The sequence below is a fragment of the Pseudophryne corroboree genome, chromosome 2, assembly GCF_028390025.1.
Source record: "Pseudophryne corroboree isolate aPseCor3 chromosome 2, aPseCor3.hap2, whole genome shotgun sequence".
Taxonomy (NCBI): Eukaryota; Metazoa; Chordata; class Amphibia; order Anura; family Myobatrachidae; genus Pseudophryne; species Pseudophryne corroboree.
This window is the reverse complement of record NC_086445.1, coordinates 407,590,339-407,608,378: the sequence shown is the minus strand read 5'-3', so window position 1 is coordinate 407,608,378 and position 18,040 is coordinate 407,590,339. Positions and strand designations below refer to the sequence as shown.

The window sequence follows — 18,040 nt, the reverse complement described above, 5'->3', positions numbered from 1 at the left end:
GGTTCAAACCAATCCGATTGAAGGAACTGCAACACCACATTAAGGTCCCATGGTGCCACCGGAGGCACAAATGGAGGTTGGATGTGCAGCACCCCTTTCACGAACGTCTGAACTTCTGGAAAAGAGGCCAATTTGTTTTTGAAAGAAAACTGACAAGGCCGAAATCTGAACCTTGATTGAACACAATCTTAGGACCGCATCCACACCTGCCTGCAGAAAATGGAGAAAACGTCCCAACTGAAACTCCTCCATAGGAGCCTTCTTGGATTCACACCAAGACACATATTTTCTCCAAATATGGTGGTAATGTTTTGACGTTACTCCTTTCCTGGCCTGAACAAGAGTGGGAATGACTTCCTTGGGGATCCCCTTTCTGGCTAGGATCCGGCGCTCAACAGCCATGCCGTCAAACGTAGCCGCAGTAAGTCTTGCTATACGCACGGACCCTGCTGTAGCAGGTCCTCATGAGGAGGAAGAGGCCGAGGATCTTCCATGAGTAACTCCTGAAGATCTGGATACCAAGCCCTCCTTGGCCAGTCTGGGGCAATGAGGATTGCTCGAATCCTTGTTCTTCTTATTATTTTGAGAACTTTTGGTATTAGTGGAAGAGGAGGGAAGACATATACCAACCGAAACACCCACTGGGTCACCAGTGCATCCACTGCTACTGCTTGAGGGTCTCTCGACCTGGAACAATATCTCTGAAGCTTCTTGTTGAGACGAGATGCCATCATGTCTACTTCAGGAACTCCCCAAAGACTTGTTACCTCTGCGAAGACTTCTTGGTGGAGGCCCCACTCTCCTGGATGGAGATCGTGTCTGCTGAGGAAGTCTGCTTCCCAGTTGTCCACTCACGGAATGAAAACTGCCGACAGAGCTTTTGCATGTCTTTCTGCCCAGAGGAGGATCTTTGTCACCTCTGCCATTGCCGCTCTGCTTTTCGATCCACCCTGACGGTTTATGTATGCGACTGCTGTTACATTGTCCGACAGGATCTGCACTGGCTGATCTTGTAGAAAATGCACCGCTTGTAGAAGGCCGTTGTAAATGGCTCTCAATTCCAGAACGTTTATGTGAAGACAGGATTCCTGACTTGACCATTTTCCTTGGAAGCTTCTTCCCTGTGTGACTGCTCCCCAGCCTTAGAGACTTGCATCCATGGTTACTAGGACCCAGTCCTGAAACCCGAATCTGCATCCCTCTAATAGGTGAGAACTGTGCAGCTACCACAGGAGTGAAATTCTGCATGTGTAGGTTGGATCCGGACCACTTGTCCAACAGATCCCACTGGAAAACTCTGGCATGGAATCTGCAAAAACTGTATGGCCTTGTAGGCCGCTACCATCTTTCCCAACAATCGAATGCATTGATGTATTGACACTCTTGTCGGTTTCAAAACTTGTTTGACCATTTTCTGGATCTCCAGAGCTTTTTCCACTGGAAGAAATACCCTCTGAACTTCTGTGTCCAGTATCATCCCCAGAAAAGACAATCTTGTCGTTGGTTCCAACTGTGTCTTTGGAAAATTCAAAATCCAACCGTGTTGTTGGAGCACTGACAGGGAGAGTGCAATGTTCTGCACCAACCATTCCTTGGATCTCACTTTTATCAGGAGATCGTCCAGGTAAGGAATTATATGGACTCCTTGTTGTCGAAGGAGGACCATCATCTCTGCCATCACCTTGGTGAATACCCTCGGTGCCGTGGAGAGTCCGAACGGCAACGTCTGGAACTGGTAATGGCAATCCTGTATTGCGAACCTCAGATAAGCCTGATGTGGAGGATAAATGGGAACATGTAAGTAGGCGTCTTTTATGTCTACCGACACCATGACATCTCCTTCCTCCAGACTGGAAATCACTGCCCTCAGAGATTCCATCTTGAACTTGAACCTTTTCAGGTAGAGATTCAGAGATTTTAGGTTCAGAATTGGTCTGACCGAGCCGTCCGGCTTCGGAACTACAAAGAGGCTTGAATAAAAACCTCCTCCGTGCTGTGACAAGGGTACCAGGACAATGACTTGATTCTGACATCATTTTTGAATTGCAGCCTTTACTACTTCTCTTTCTGGAAGAGAAGCTGGCAAGGTCGATTTGAAAAATCGGCATGGGGGGACGTCTTGAAACTCCAGCTGGTATCCCTGGGACACTATTTGCAAAACCCAAGGGTCCAGGCCAGATTGAGCCCAGATCTGACTGAAAAATTTCAGACATGCTCCCACCTGAGTGGACTCCGGGAAGGGAGCCCCAGCGTCATGCTGCAGATTTGGCAGAAGCAGGGGTGGACTTCTGCTCCTGCGATCCGGGAGACGCTGCAGACTTTTTTCCTTGTCCACTCCCTCTACCTACAAAGAAGGGAGAACCTTTGGCCTTTTTGTATTTGTTGGGCTGAAAGGACTGCATCTGAGAGTGATGTGTCTTTTTTGTCGGTGCTGGAGCATAAGGCAAGAATGTCGACTTACCTGCGGTAGCCGCAGAGACCAACGCATCCAGCCCATCTCCAAACAAGGCCTCACCTTTATACGGGAGAGCCTCCATATTTCTCTTGGAATCTGCGTCAGCATTCCACTGGTGAATCCACAACGCCCTCCTAGCCGAGACTGCCATGGTAGCGGCTTTTGAACCTAAAAGCCCAATATCCTTCATGGCCTCTAGCATGTATGCAACAGCGTCTTTAATATGACCTAACTTTAGGAGTATCTCGTCTCTATCGTGTCAATTTCAGATGACAAGTTATCGGAACATTTTTTTATAGCACTACTCACCCACGTGCAAGCAATGGTGGGCCTGAGCAGTGTACCATTGGCCACATAAATAGATTTTAATGCAGTCTCCAACTTGCGGTCTGCCGGCTCCTTTAGTGAAGCCGTCCCAGGTGCAGGGAGAATCACCTTTTTTGTTAACCGTGATAGGGCACTGTCTAAAACTGGGGGTGACTCCCACCTTTTCCTGTCCTCTGCCGGGAAAGGATAAGCAACCTGAATCCTTTTGGGATTCTGAAATTTCTTTTCAGGGATTGCCCAAACTCCCTCAAAAAGAGTATTTAGCTCGTGAGAAGGAGGGAAAGTTACATGAATTTTCTTTTCTTTATAACAATAAGCCTTCTCCTGTGGTACCGGAGGGGCTTCCGTAACTTCCAAAACCTCCCTTATAGCAACAATCATGTATTGAATGCTTTTTGCCAATTTAGGATCTATTCCCCTGGAATCACTAGTGTCGACACAGGAATCAGAGTCTGTGTCGGTATCAGTTTGTACTATTTGTGCAAATGGTCTTTTATGTGACCCAGAGGTGACGCCTGTGGATGAAAAAGCAGAACCACTAAAAATGACATCTTCCACTGATTTTCTCCAGCTTTCTGCATGAGACTCAGACTTATCTAATCTTTTACTGATATGATTCACACTATCACGTAATTCTTTCACCCATTCAGGCTCATGGTGGGTCGGCAGTGCCACCACATTACAACTCTGTGTCCCTAAAATGGCTCCCTCAGGGGAAGAGCTCCCTGCCTCAGACATGTCACACACGTGCACAATCACACCACAGACACTCCGAGACTTATAGGGGACAGACCCACAGTAAAGTCTGTCAGAAGGACACAGATAGGATTTGCCAGTTCACAACCCAGCGCCAGTAATAAAATGTCTGTGTAACACAAAATGTCCACAGACCTGTAGCGCTTTTATAATCACACAATATTATATATGTATATATACAGTGCCGTAACTAGGCATTTTAGCGCTATGTGCAAGAAATTACATTGGCGCCCCCCCATGTAAGACAGGGGCAGTGCGCGCCGTAGGCGTGCAAAATATATATAGGGGCGTGGCTTTATGGGGAAGGGGCGTGGCCACAAAATAATAGAAATTCATACTATGGTGCACAGTAGTCTCCATTATTCAAATTACGCTGCACAGTAACGCCACTACACCAGGTAGAGCCCCTTTTATACATTACAGCAGACAGTGTCCCCCTTTTTACACATTACAGCAGACAGTCCCCCTTTTTACACATTACGGCAGACAGCGTCCCCCTTTTTACACATTACAGCAGACAGTCCCCCTTTTTACACATTACGGCAGACAGCGTCCCCTTTTTTACACATTGCGGCACCCAGTCCCCCTTTTTACACACTGCGGCAGCTAGTCCCCTTTTCACACATTGCGGCAGCCAGTCCCCCTTTTTACACATTGCGGCAGCCACAGTCCCCCTTTTTACACATTGCGGCAGCCCCAGTCCCCCTTTTTACACATTGCGGCAGCCCCAGTCCCCCTTTTTACACATTGCGGCAGCCCCAGTCCCCCTTTTTACACATTGCGGCAGCCCCAGTCCACCTTTTTACACATTGCGGCAGCCACAGTCCCCCTTTTTACACATTGCGGCAGCCCCAGTCCCCCTTTTTACACATTGCGGCAGCCCCAGTCCCCCTTTTTACACATTGCGGCAGCCCCAGTCCCCCTTTTTACACATTGCGGCAGCCCCAGTCCACCTTTTTACACATTGCGGCAGCCCCAGTCCCCCTTTTTACACATTGCGGCAGCCCCAATCACCCTTTTTACACATTGAGGCAGCCCCAGTCCCCCTTTTTACACATTGCGGCAGCCAGTCCCCTTTTTACACATTGCGGCAGCCCCAGTCCCCCTTTTTACACATTGCGGCAGGCAGTCCCCCTTTTTACACATTATGGCAGACGGCGTCCCCCTGAGAGAGAGAGAGAGAGAGAGAGAGAGAAAGAGAGGTAGAAAGAGAGATATACTTACCATCTCCCCGCTGGCAGTCAGGCTCCTCGTGCAGCTCCCTCTGTGCAGGCATCGGACAAGGAGGAGGAGGGAGGGGGAGTGGAGCCGCAGCAGCGCTATTTCATTGGTAGTAAGCGCCGCTGCAGCAGCCCCCTCTCCTTCCGTATTGGCTGCCCGGCGCTGCTGTGGATGCTGGGATGAAGGAACTGCATCCCAGCATCCACAGCAGCGCCGGGCAGCCAATACGGAAGGAGAGGGGGCTGCTGCAGCGGCGCTTACTACAATGAAATAGCGCTGCTGCGTCTCCAGTCCCCCTCCCTCCTCCTCCTTGTCCGCTGCCCGGCGCTGCTCTGTGCTCTCTTCTCCCTCCACAGCGTGGCGGCGCACGGCGCACACAGCAGAGGCGGCATGTAATGAGTCAATTTGACTCATTACATGCCGCTGGCCGTGCGCCCTCAGGGCAACTGCGCTGTGTGCCAAGCCCACTTGGCACACGTAGTTACGGCCCTGTATATATATATATATATATATAGCACCAAATTTCACTGTGCCCCCCCTGTTTAGCACCCTCATACTTAGTTCAGCAGTGGAGGAGGACCAGCGTTCTTCTCTGCAGCCTGGAGGGAGAGAAAATGGCGCTGAGCAGTGTGCTGGCTGACTGAGGAGGAAGCCCCGCCCCCGTAATAGCGCGTTTCCCCTCAGATCTTTTGAACTAATATTTATATTGGCGGGGGTAGGACTGTGCCTCAGCATCTTATGCCCCTTATTTTTGCCAGTTTTAGTAGGTTTCATGCTGCCCAGGGCGCCCCCCCATGCCCTGCACCCTGCAGTGCCTGTGTGTGATGGGTAGCATGGCGCGCAGCGTTCCCGCCCGCTGCGCGGTACCTTTCAGCCGTCTCAATGTCTGAAGATCCTTTCATTCTTACACTCACCTGTCTTCTGACTTCTGGCTCTATAAGGGGGATGACGGTGGACTGTGGGAGTAAGCACATAGCCGCAGCTAGCGTTCAGTACCCTTTAGGAGCTAATTGTGTCCTGTCAGCCAGAAGCAGGGCCATGAAACTATTCAGGAAGTTGGTTCCTACTTCTGTCCCCTAAGTCCCACGAAGCAGGGAGACTGTTGCCAGCAGTCCTCCCTGAAAATAAAAAAACTAACATAAGTCTTTCAGAGAAACTCAGTAGATCTCCCCTGGAGTGCATCCAGTCTGCCTGGGCACATTTTCTAAACTGAGGTCTAGAGGAGGGGCATAGAGGGAGAAGCCAGTTCACACCCTTGAAAAGTCTTAAAGTGTCCATGGCTCCTGTGGAACCGTCTATACCCCATGGTACTGAAGTAGACCCCAGCATCCTCTAGGACGTATGAGAAAAATTAATTTTGTGATCAATGTCTACAATATAAAATATACATCATAATATTAGATGGCACTACTGTCTTTGTAAAATTAGTTCTACTGAGCAATAACAGACATCCACGTCAGCGAAGCCACAGGCAAACACTAGTTTATCATAAAGATCAAAAATTATTGTACAACATTTGCTGTTTGGAGTCACCCATGCTACAATGAGTATGGTATAAATGGTTGACAGTCATCAGGTCGACATGAGAGTATTGAAAGAGTCAGACTGTTCACATGCAGCACGTCGGCATGCTCATGTCTACCTGGAGCATGTGCTGACACAGTGAGCTGTTAACCAATTCCTGGTGGTCTAGTGGCTTTTTACCTGCTTCCAGCAGCAGTCATGGCTCCTGTGTCTTCTTCCAGGTCCAGGCAGTGGTGTGGGTCACTTCCAGGTGAGAGCTGCAGTCCTTCAGCATTCCAGTAAGTATATTTCCCCTTTCCCTAACCCTGTGTGAGGTGCAATACCTAAATTTAACCTGCTAATGCTATGCGTTTCGGGATCCGGTCTCTAGGTCGACAGGATTTCTAGGTCGACAGGGTCTCTCGGTCGACATGTTCTAGGTCGACAGGTCAAAAGGTCGACATGCATTTTTCACAATTTTTTTTAACCTGTTCATAGTTAACGATCCACATGGACTACGATTGAAACGGTAATTGCCCGAAGTTCGTGAGCCATGCGAGGGGACACGGTGCACTAATTGGGGTTCCCGGTCACTCTATGAAGAAAACGACACCAAAAAAACATTAAAAAACTCATGTCGACCTTTTGACCTGTCGACCTAAACCATGTCGACCTAAATACCGTGTCGACCTAGAGACCCTGTCGACCTAGTTACTGTCTACCAATAGTGGTCGACCTAGACACTGTCGACCTAGTTACTATCCACCTTCCATACCACACCCATGCGTTTCACAGACTTCACGTCTGCTTCCTCAGGATAATAATATAGCATTGAGAAGAGCAAGCTATTTAAAATTTTATGCAATATAAGACTTGTACTCTACACCAGGCCCATTGTCTGCAATATTGCAGTTTGTGTGGCCACCTTAATGAGTAAGTGATATACTCAACAAATTCCTGCAGATTCTGTGATAAATACTGATATTCAGTGCAGTAGAGACACAGCTGCAAGCTCATTGATCTCAGTCTAGGAGATGCCTGCCTGTCCTGAACTCCTTTACCCATTAATATAGTTAAATTAAGGGAGTTGCAGCACAACACAGACACTTCTGCTCTGCTGGCACAAACCCTCCAAAGTTTTTTATCATACTTCTTTCAATAACAATCATTATTGCCTCTCTAGATCCCCAAACAATTAACAGCTTTCATACCTCACCTCTTAGCATCAATTATTTTAATGTTCTCCTAATCTAAATCCTCACATTCAATGTATGTAATATATGTTCTGCTACATGAGTATTTATATTCAAATATTATAATAATAATATAAATATTATAATCAAATATTATTCAAATTCTCTCATAAGCAAACATAAGTTGTAGAAAACAATCCAGGCTATAAATGTAGCACATCTTACTGTCTTACTAAGTAAAGGTGTACTATTATTATCTCATTACTCATCCTCCAGTTTTATCATCTCCTTAGCTAAATGACACTACTGTAGCTTCATGTGATTATATTTCAAATGAAGTAAAATAAGCCCTGGCCTGCCAATGTTCCTGTCACACAGGAGGCAGTGTCACCTTTGCTTTGAAGTCACAATATTAATTCACATAATTTGCATCATTATTTGATTTCGGGAAACAATTAAAGCCACATTACATTGGTTGACGCGACAGAGACTTTTACTGACACAAATTCAGAAAAAGAGACTCATGGTGGTAACTGTGTGTTTAAAAGCTATACATTGGTTGTCTGTACTGTGCAGGATCTGCTGCCCAACAAAAGCTGTCACTAGTATGTGGTGTAGTATGGTATGCCGGCGGACGGACTCCCGGCGGCCAGCATACAAGCGCCAGAATCCCAACCGCCGGCATACCGACAGCTGGGCGAGCGCAAAAGAGCCCACTGTGCGCCACGCTATCTATTCTCCCTCCAGGGGGGTCATGGACCCCTTAGAGGGAGAAAAGGGTGTCGGGATTCCGGTGCTGGTATACTGTGTGCCAGGATCCCGACAGCCGGAAAACTGAAGATCACCCCTAGTATGTACTGTATCACTAATAAATAGTTTGTTAATATTTACATTAGTGTAGAAGATTTGCAGCCTCACTGAATGAGTACTGATACTGTTTGTACATAGCTATATTTATTTACATTTTCAAAGATACTGGGCTGGATGTAATGGCTTGCGAGACGGCCGGAGCTCCGAGACTCTGGCCGAACTTGTACTTTTTTTTTAAAGCAGCAAACATTTGCAAGGCAAAACCAAACAGGTATTCCTCTCTGGGGGATGCAGTCAATTTATCGCGTTCAGGAGATCGACGCCGGAAACGCAACAGCAAGTGAAATACCGACACCCGAAATCGCGACACACTTATGGTATTCCCACTCAGTTGGTGGATCCGCGCCACCAACCGAGTGGGAATAGAACCTGTAGCGAGCAAAGCAAGCCACCAGGCCTGATGCGTGGCGAGCACAGCAAGCCCGCAAGGGGACTCGCTGCCGGGATTCCGGCCAGGCTGGATGCCGCTGTTGGTATAGTGATAGCCGGCATCACATCTGCCGGGATATCATATGTATCCCCTCTATGGAGTGCAAAGGTAAATTGGAGTGTTTGTGATTATAAAGTGCAGCTGTTCTAATCCTTCCAAAGGCACTTTGCGGCCATTACTACTTCCATGGCACCCAAATATTTGCTTGGAGTTCCATCTATTTTGAGCCGCACCACTCCCAGTCCTCTGCTTGTGAAAGCAGCTGTCATCATTATCATCAGAATGATCATCATCCATGGTGCAGGAGATCAAACTGAAACTGACCAGATTGCTGCATGCAGTCACCTCAGAATAGCCTGCAAATCTATCTACATCTCAATGACACTCCCAGGCAGAGCCGGATTAAGGCCCCCCCGCCAGCAACCACAGATTGGATGCTGACAGACGTCCCTGGGGCTCTCTCCTGGGGTCCAGCCTTGGGCCCGCACCTATCACAGCGGCCCGCACCTGGCTGCACGGATTGGGGCTATCACTCTACACCTGGCAGCACCCAGGAGAGAGGCTTCCACACCTCACCGACTCACCGCTTTCTGCACACGGCAGCCCCCAGAGAAAGACCCCCACGCCGCACCAACCGCTGCTCTCAGCACCCAGGAGAGAAGCCTCCGCACCGCATCCTGCACCCGGCAGGACCCAGGAGAGAGGCTTCTGCGCCACACTGACCACCGCTTGTGGAGGTAGGCAGAGGATGCTCCAGCAGCTGGGCCACTTGTTTGAGTCTGCCCCCAGGCTGAAAGTTGCCAGCCAGCCCCTGCCGGCAGCCCCCAGAGAAAGACCACCACACTGCGCCGACCACTGCTCCATGCACCTGGCATCACCCAGGAGAGAAGCCCCCGCGCTGCATCCTGCACCCAGGAGAGAGGCCCTTGCGCCGCACTGACCGCCGCTCCCTGCAGCACCACGGCTGCAACCTGGTGGGGACCCATACCGAACTCCGTAGCCTGCACCTCCAGCCGCTGACTACCCGTAGCAGCAATCCTGGTGTCAGGGTGAGCAGGTACAGTAGAACCTGCGCTGGTGATGACATGGGGGAGGGCTCCCTGTGTTAAGTGCCCCAGCCCACCAAAGGCTTAATCCAGCCTACCAGGGGTTGCAGTGATCTACTATAGTCCCATTGCCACCCAGTAGTGTCCATTCAGACCTATGAGAAGCGTCTAAGATGCAGCTGACTCAGAATCACTCGGAATTGGTCTAAGTTACGAATGCATGATGTGATGCATGCACCATTTGCTAAACATTGTGCGATCCACCTTCATCCAGAAACACGCCCTCTGTTTGAAGTGTGAGGTTAGATCTTTGTTAGATCTTTGTTTTATGTGTCAGCACATACACATGCGATGTCTACAAAATAATGCATTAATTGTACAAATTCAACTGATTCGCTGCCTTGCACATATATATGACATATACTATTATTTTCAAACTAGCAGCTACTTGTGAGCGCCTTACTGATTTTGTCTCTGCATTTTTATTGCCTATAGACTTCCAGATGTATATTGTATAGTAGCTTTTACAGTTGCTTTTTCTTTTCATAATCTAACTTACAGTATACAGTATTACCACATTATTTAATTTGAAGAGCCCATATATTGTTTTACATCTGTATAACCAACTATCTGACTGTTATTCCTACATGTATGTCCTAATGATATCTAAAGCCCAACATATTCAAAACAGTTCTTACCATCCTTCAAGAGTTATTCACTGTCCTCAAATCTCCCTCACAGTCAGGGGCGTAAAATCGTAAATATAGGAGACAATGGAAGGCAGTCGCTTCCGGACGCCAGCCCTGAAGGGGGCACACTGACCTCCTCCATTGCTCCAGGTTCTGCTTTATGTGTCCCAGAGCAGTAATAAGCAGCGAGCCCAGGGGGGCATGTACTGCCATCCTCCCTCTCCCTGTCTGGGTGCTGTTGGGGTGGTGGGAGTGAATGTGCAGAGGGAGGGTGAATATGATCTGCAGAAGTCAGGGCCCATTCCACAGCAGCTGGCACCTATGGGGAGAGACTTCCTCTTAAGTGCACACATCCACATCCTAATGTCCCCTCCTCCTTGCAGCTGTACAGGGGGTAAAGGCATCCACACAGAGGGAGCATGTACCCCTTAGCCGATGACACGGGCTGGGATTGTCTAACAAATCTGGGCCAGGTAGTTAGTACTCACCCCCTTGCCATCTCAACACCCCTATAGAGAGTGTGTTTTTAGGTCAGTGGTTCTCAAACAGTCTAATAACACTTCCTGCTCTGTGAGCCTCTGGGCAGGCACAATCCAGGGGCACATACCAGGTAATACTACAGTGGACATAATGATTAAGGGGCACTACAACTGTGGGCATAATGTGTAAGGGGCACTACTACTGTGGGCATAGTGTAAGGAGCACTACAACTGTGGGCATAATGTGTAAGGGGCACCACTATGGTGGGCATAAAGTGTAAGGGGCACTACTACTGAGGGCTTAATGCATAAGGAGCACTACAACTAAGCTTTTCCCATGACCCCTTAATTTTCTCATCAAAAGTATTCTGGGGTGCCAAAGTATATATTCGCTTACTAATAAATTTGGCCTCACACTTGTGGTACAGATACAGGAAGAGGGAGGACCTATTTGAGAGGTTATAATCTACATCTCTATGCTACTTGCTCACTGTCTCTCTCTTGTCTGCACCACCCATAATTCAATCCTGCCAGTACCATGTTACAGAAAGATGCCTCCTTTATTTATTAAATTATTTTTTTTGGGGGGGAGGGGGTTAGGCGGGTTCTATGGCGTCCTCCAGAGGCTAGCACCCTAGGCAGCTGCTTAATGGTATTGCCAGCCCTGCCTTTAATGTTGAATCTCATTTCTACACTCTGATCTTAAAGCAGTGGGCCTTCACTGTGAACTGCAGTTTGGAATGGACTTTTTTTTCTGCATCTACTAAGAGTTAAGCAATGTTCAAATATAAGCTGCCTCGGGGCTATTTGAATCGTTCTCTAAGCTTACTTTATACATAACATACACATAGTGGGTTTATCGGTACAGCGTGTACCAGCAACTTAACCTGTACTGAAAATTTCTGGTGACAGCTTTCCCTCAATCTTGGGCCTCTTACATAAGGGGTAAAAAGTACACTGACCAAAGTCCATACTGTATGAAATGAGGTTCTTCCATAGTACTAAAGTTAACCCCTGTTTCATCACAATAGGTTATAGTATCAGACAATAAGAAAAAATGAATTTGGAACTTTTTTTAACTTTGGGTTCACTTGATAATACATGAGTGATAGCAATACATCTATAAACGGGATGCGGTCAAACTCCCAGCAGTCGGGAACCTGATAGTCAGAAGACCAACAGTGGAATCCTGATGGACAGAATCCCGACAGATATTGCTGGTAAGCACAGTGGTTAGGGTTAGGCACTAGGGTTAGGCTGCGGGGGTGGGAAAGGTTAGGGATAGGCTGCAGGGGTGCTTAGGGTTGTTAAAGCTGATTAACATACAGGACAGAAAAGCTATACCTTTTACACTAAAACCCTAGCCGCTGCTGGATGTAATCCTTAACCTACGTACTTTTTACCCAGTTAGTGTACTAAGGCACGTACCCTGTACGCTTTTGCGTACACACGCTGCAACGGACGTACAAAGTACACACTTTGCGTACACACACATCGACACGCTGTAAGCACAATGCAGCTACAAGTGTGGCTGAAATACGCCTTAAACCTTAGCAGGAAAGGGACACGACACCAATTGTATTTAAATAAGTTGGGATCCGACCCACCAACAGTTATTTACTAACAGGGGGTTACAATAGTAATACAATTCACAATAAGAGATACAGGCTACAATCAATGATACATACGTTTGTTCGCAAACGCCACCCGCTCCCGGTCCTCGGTCAATCAAGATACATCACTTTCAGAGAATGTGTGGCCGGCCAGGCAGCGTGGCTTTTTATACATTTGTCCATTTCATGATACAATAGAAACTGTAATCGCTTCACCCATAGGTCACAGGGCTAGTCATTTACAGTACAGGAGGGGTCATAGGTTTGAATAGGTGGACGATGCCTGGTTCAGGTGCACTTGCAGATGGTCTCGACTGGGTTCCCGCCGAATATCAAAGTACAGTAAATACAGTGTAATATTAATATTCTGTTCCTGCACATATTTATGCGCAGGAGCGTGCTATCTTCTGCAAACTGCTACCGGAATATTGCTCTTAATATACTGTACAGCTAGATACCAAACACCACCTCCTAACCTAATTCTGTCCCCTCATATCCTGTAAAGGTAAATTGCTTTGTTATTGTACCTTTCAAGCAATTATAACTCGCTGGTGTGGTGCATGTAGGCTATGTGTAAATCGTGCACTATGTGGATTAAATATGAAATATGTCTTTGTGGCTTTTCCATGCAAACACAAATGCTACCGTATTTACTCATACCACGCGCTAATACGCACCACCGCGTGAGCGGTCATACGCAACTTGCGAGTATGTGCACACACGGCAGAACAAGTACGCGCACGGAGGCCATCTGTGTGGTGTTTGTACTTGGTGCGTATGGCTGCAATATTTTCGACTTCGACAGGGTTAAGCTGCTGGGGGGCTAGTTTAGGGTTATGGGTAGGGTTAATATACTTACCAAGATGCGTCAGGATTTCGTATCCAACCCATATAAACATCTGTGAATGATATTCTTGTCTTTTTTACCTGTCCAGGTTTACAGTTTCCTACTCCACGCCAGAGTGACAAAACTGTTGGATGATACTTACAGCTTGTCTTCTTTATTCCTAGCTTTTGTCTTGGATGATACTTACAGCTTGTCTTCTTTATTCCTAGCTTTTGTCTTGGGGGCGGGATGCATCAAGCATTGTATTTTGCATGCGATACGTTCTGCCACTGATCGCAAGCATAACCGGGTCTAGTAACGCTGAATGCTTGATTAAAATCCCAAAAGACAGCCCTCCTGATAAGAGCTGTCCTTTGCAAAGAAAGCACTGCTGCTGACACATGCTTCGCTGGGGACACTGGGAGGGTTCTGATTGCATCCCTCTCAGTGCACATTGCGTTAAGAAGCCCATAGGCTTCTATCACGCACCATCATCTACAGATGGTGTTGGCTACCTGGTCTTATTCCAGAGCTTGGTGCATATGAGAAATGCGGCTAGTCCTTTGAAATTGGCAGTTTTGGATATTGATGCATCCTGTCCTCAGATTCAATCAGGGTGGGATGCATCAAAGCTAAAAATGCAATCAAACCTTTGGAATTCAGTTTTCTCCGGTTTGGTCGCATTTCTCTTATGCACTAAGCCCCAGAATGTGATACATTCTGGAGCCTGGCCTGGTAGGCAAAGCTATCTGTAGATTGTGTTGCCTAATAGAAGCCTATGTACTTCTTATTGCAATGTGAACCGAGAAGGATCCCTCCCAGTGTCCCTTGCGGTGTGTGCGTCAGCCTATGCATGTGCAGATAGGACTACCAGGTCATAAACAAAAAGACAGTTCTTATCGGGAGAGCTGTCTTTTGCAATTTTATTCAAGCGTATGGAGGGGATGTAGTTATGTGACTGGCGGTCAGGAGACTACCTACATCCCACACCCTCATTATCCTGATGGTCGGCATGCCAACCAATAGGGACTATTATCCATGACACCCACAGAGTGGGAATAGGACCTGTGGCAAGTGCAGCTCGCCACCGAGCCCACAGCGTGGAGAGCGCAGCGAGCCCGCAAGGGACTTCGTTGCACTCGTACCCCCCAGACCAGGCGGCAGCTGTCTATAGATATCATCTTTATGTTGCTGATCCCTGATCTAGAAGAGACATCCTTAATTTTTCATCCAGGCAGCCTGCTTACCCAGGACCAGACGCCTTTAGGCAGCTGCATAAAGCTGAATAATGGAAGTGCCGTCCCTGGATGCATTGCATGCAAACTACAGTGCATGATGCAGCCTGCCCTGTCATACATTACAAAAAATAGATATAAACGTATACCCAGGATCAGCCCTGTTCCTGAAACTTCAGCCCTATCCCTCTTGCAGCTACCCATTACTCAAGACCTAACCATCATGCAAGTATATCTCCCAACTGTCCCGATTTTAATGGGACAGTCTCTTTTTTTTGGGACTGTCCCACCTGTGGGTAGCAGTGCCCAGTGTTCAGGGGGAGGCTGGTGGCTGGTCAGCAGCTACATGAGAACAGGGCAAGCGTCCAGCATGATAAATACATGATTTCGGGCGTGGTCTGCCACCATGAAAGTAGGAAGGTATGCTCAATACCTAATTTACCTGTGTGATTCTCTCACAACATTTATTATTAATATTAGTTGTTATTATTATTATTATTATTACTACAGGACTACAATGTACAAATGAATGAAAAAGATGTGTACCTTAACATACAGTAACACAATGGTGATGAAATACAGAAATGTTTTCAGACGTAAAACAGTTTGATGTCTTACCTACTTTATGTGCAGTGTGGCAACAAACAAAATGCACATACTGTATAAAACAAGAACGTCAGACATGTTACATTACAGCACAATATGGTAATGAGAACAATGCTACTTTCTCTGTAGTTCTAGTCTCCATCGTTCCTTTAGTTAACACTCCGCAGCTACGCGGTCACCCCCTGTGATCTGATGCCAGTGCCCTATACTTACATATGCATGAGGGGAGGGGTCGCCGGGCTGTGCCAGGGCCGGTGGGCAGGTCCGCACTCAGCACCTGTTCTCGCTGGGAGCCTCCAGGAGACAAGACAGGAAGTCAGCGCAAGGTCTCCCAGTCCCCAATCAGTGCCGGCGTTATGTGTCAGTGGTGCTAGGCTGCTGGGGAGTGCGGGGACTGGATGCATCTACCCCGGGCAGACTCTGCCTGTGTGCACTGATACTGTAACATGATGCCCCGAGTGGCCAGAGCCGGGCTCTCTCCTGTGCTGCTCTGCCTCATCACACTAGCCCGGCTAGCCAGCTCATCTTCTGCTCCCAGCACAGAGCTGCACACCGTGCCCCACCATGCCGTCACCCCTGTCGAGACCCGGCTGCCAGTCTTCACCCTGGACTACCCCCATGTACAGGTTCCTTTTGAGATCACACTCTGGATCTTGCTGGCCTCCCTGGCTAAGATCGGTGAGTAGATCCAATGTCTTCCTTGCGACAACTGTCTGCTGCCACTGTTCCACGGGTGATTCTGTCACTCAGGAGCTGAAATGTCCTGTGCAAAGGTACTCGTGTTACTGTCTAGAGAAACACTGCTCGTGTTACTGTATGGAGGAACAGTTGGGCAGCAGGGAGCACGCAATCTAGCAATCATACACCAGCATGTGTAAGCGTGCATGCCAAGCCGGCAGGTGATTATTACACAATCACTCTATAATTATATACAGTGAACTCTGTTTTTAGGATATCCACCCTTTCATGTGTTTGACACTTTGCAAACTAATAAATAAATAATAATAATAGCATCTATGAAACTGTACAGTATATGTATATATGTAGCATGGTGTACAATATATGTATTATGTTGATCACATACAGGATATTGTGTGCATGCTATATCTATATTATTCATCAACTTTAGGGTGCCTTGGTTTCCATTACAGACCATTTTAATTCCCCTTATAAGTTCCTGTACAGATGAGACGGTCATGGTTCTATCCGCAGTTTATCACATCATTTACATTTGTCATGGCACTAAAATCCACACTCTTATTTTTAAATGCAATTGTTGCCCTATTACTTATTCACTCTGAAAACTTCCCTGAGAGACCTGTGGTTATATAAAACCTGACAAAATCTGGGATGCTTTATAAAGCATGTCCCTTCTGTGTTTGGTTAATGATTATTTGGGTTCATTGCAGTCATCTTTTTACACATTACTTTTCATTTCATTCCCATTCAACCTTCATTTACCATGTACTGTTATAGTTAAAATGGTTATATTGAATAAACATCCCCAGTACTGAGAAAAACAAGGGTCCAGATTTATCAAGCATGGAGAGAGATCATTTGCACGGTGATAAAGTACCAGCCAATCAGCTCCTAATTGCCACGTTACAGGCTGTGTTTGAAAAATGACAGTTAGGAGCTGGTTGGTTGGTACTTTATCACCGTGCAATTTATAACTCTGCAAGTCTTGATAAATCTGGGCACAGGTCTTGCTAGGCACTGTATAAATTATTACTGTAGAAGTAAGTATTTGTTGGCAGGTTATTGGAAATTAATAATTGATATGCATTTCATAATTTTAGAAGCTAAGCAACAACAATGAAAAATTACAAGAAGGTTTCTTTGCGGTGTTGTGACACTATCTAATGAGCTGATGCTGCTAAATGCAGTGTCACAACACCGCAAAGAAACCTTCTTGTAATTTTTCATTGTTGTTGCTTAGCTTCTAAAATTATGAAATGCATATCAATTATCACTTTATCTAATGAGCTGATGCTGCTAAATGCAAAGTGATGCTACAAAGGAGAACCTTTTAGACTTTGTACATGTTTAAATTGCTAAATTGTAGACAGCTTTCCTTATTCACATGTAGTTACTATAGCTGGAAACCTATTAGATTAAAATGAAAACGTTTTGAAAACAATAAGATGTGTGGTATTTAATAAAGTACAGAAGCAGAGAATTTCTGTTATTTAAGAGATTATCGGATGTATTCAATTGAAGTCGGAACCGCCACCAAGTCGGAAAGACGGCAGTTTTTGACTTTTTTTGGTCGAATCAGGGTTTGACCTATTCAATGGAGCTGCCGTTTTTCCGACTTGGCAATTCCGACTTGTCGAAAAACACGTGGATTGGTGGATTAGCCGCCGGTCCATGTGTTTTGTCGAATTATCGTCCGATTCCGACAGTTTTTTGGCCCGTTTTCGACAATGCTGATTAGCATTGTTGGAAATGGGCAAAACTTGTCGGAAATGCCCTCTAACTGCACTGTTGGATCCTCTCCATCGGAGAGGATCCGACATGCATTGAATAGACCCCATAATAGTTGTCTGCCCTACAGCTTGTCCTTATGCAACTTGTACAGTCTGACGTAGGAGTTTACAAAAGCTTTACTTCAGGACAAATATCCCACACAACACAATGTAGGTCATGTGGTTTGTGTTTTCCAGGAAACAATCTTACCTATTGACAAGACCTGTCATATGAAGAGGTCTTTTATGTTGCTTCTGGATTTACAAGGTGACTTGTTTCAAATAGTCCTCACTCAGTAAGGCCTACAGCCCAAATAAAGTAC

The 18,040-nt window shown here is 46.7% G+C and overlaps 1 protein-coding gene and 1 long non-coding RNA gene across 3 annotated transcripts in view; one reads left to right on the top strand and one right to left on the bottom strand.

Annotated features, from left to right (window-relative positions):
* The window catches only part of LOC135023928 (uncharacterized), a 37,421-nt gene extending 21,873 nt beyond the window's left edge, over nt 1-15,548 (bottom strand). The window contains exon 1 of the long non-coding RNA XR_010220821.1: nt 15,463-15,548. This is a non-coding gene — a long non-coding RNA (uncharacterized LOC135023928). The remainder of the gene's footprint in view (nt 1-15,462) is intronic.
* A 133-nt stretch (nt 15,549-15,681) lies between these two features.
* The window catches only part of LOC135023902 (sodium/hydrogen exchanger 2-like), a 148,554-nt gene continuing 146,195 nt past the window's right edge, over nt 15,682-18,040 (top strand). The window contains exon 1 of one of the 2 annotated variants that reach the window (XM_063953426.1): nt 15,682-15,927. In XM_063953426.1, coding sequence (XP_063809496.1) covers nt 15,696-15,927 — 232 coding nt within the window. In that variant the 5' untranslated portion in view covers nt 15,682-15,695. Of the gene's footprint in view, nt 15,928-16,090; nt 16,149-18,040 lie in introns of those variants that run through there. The other variant, XM_063953427.1, reaches the window with a different exon arrangement.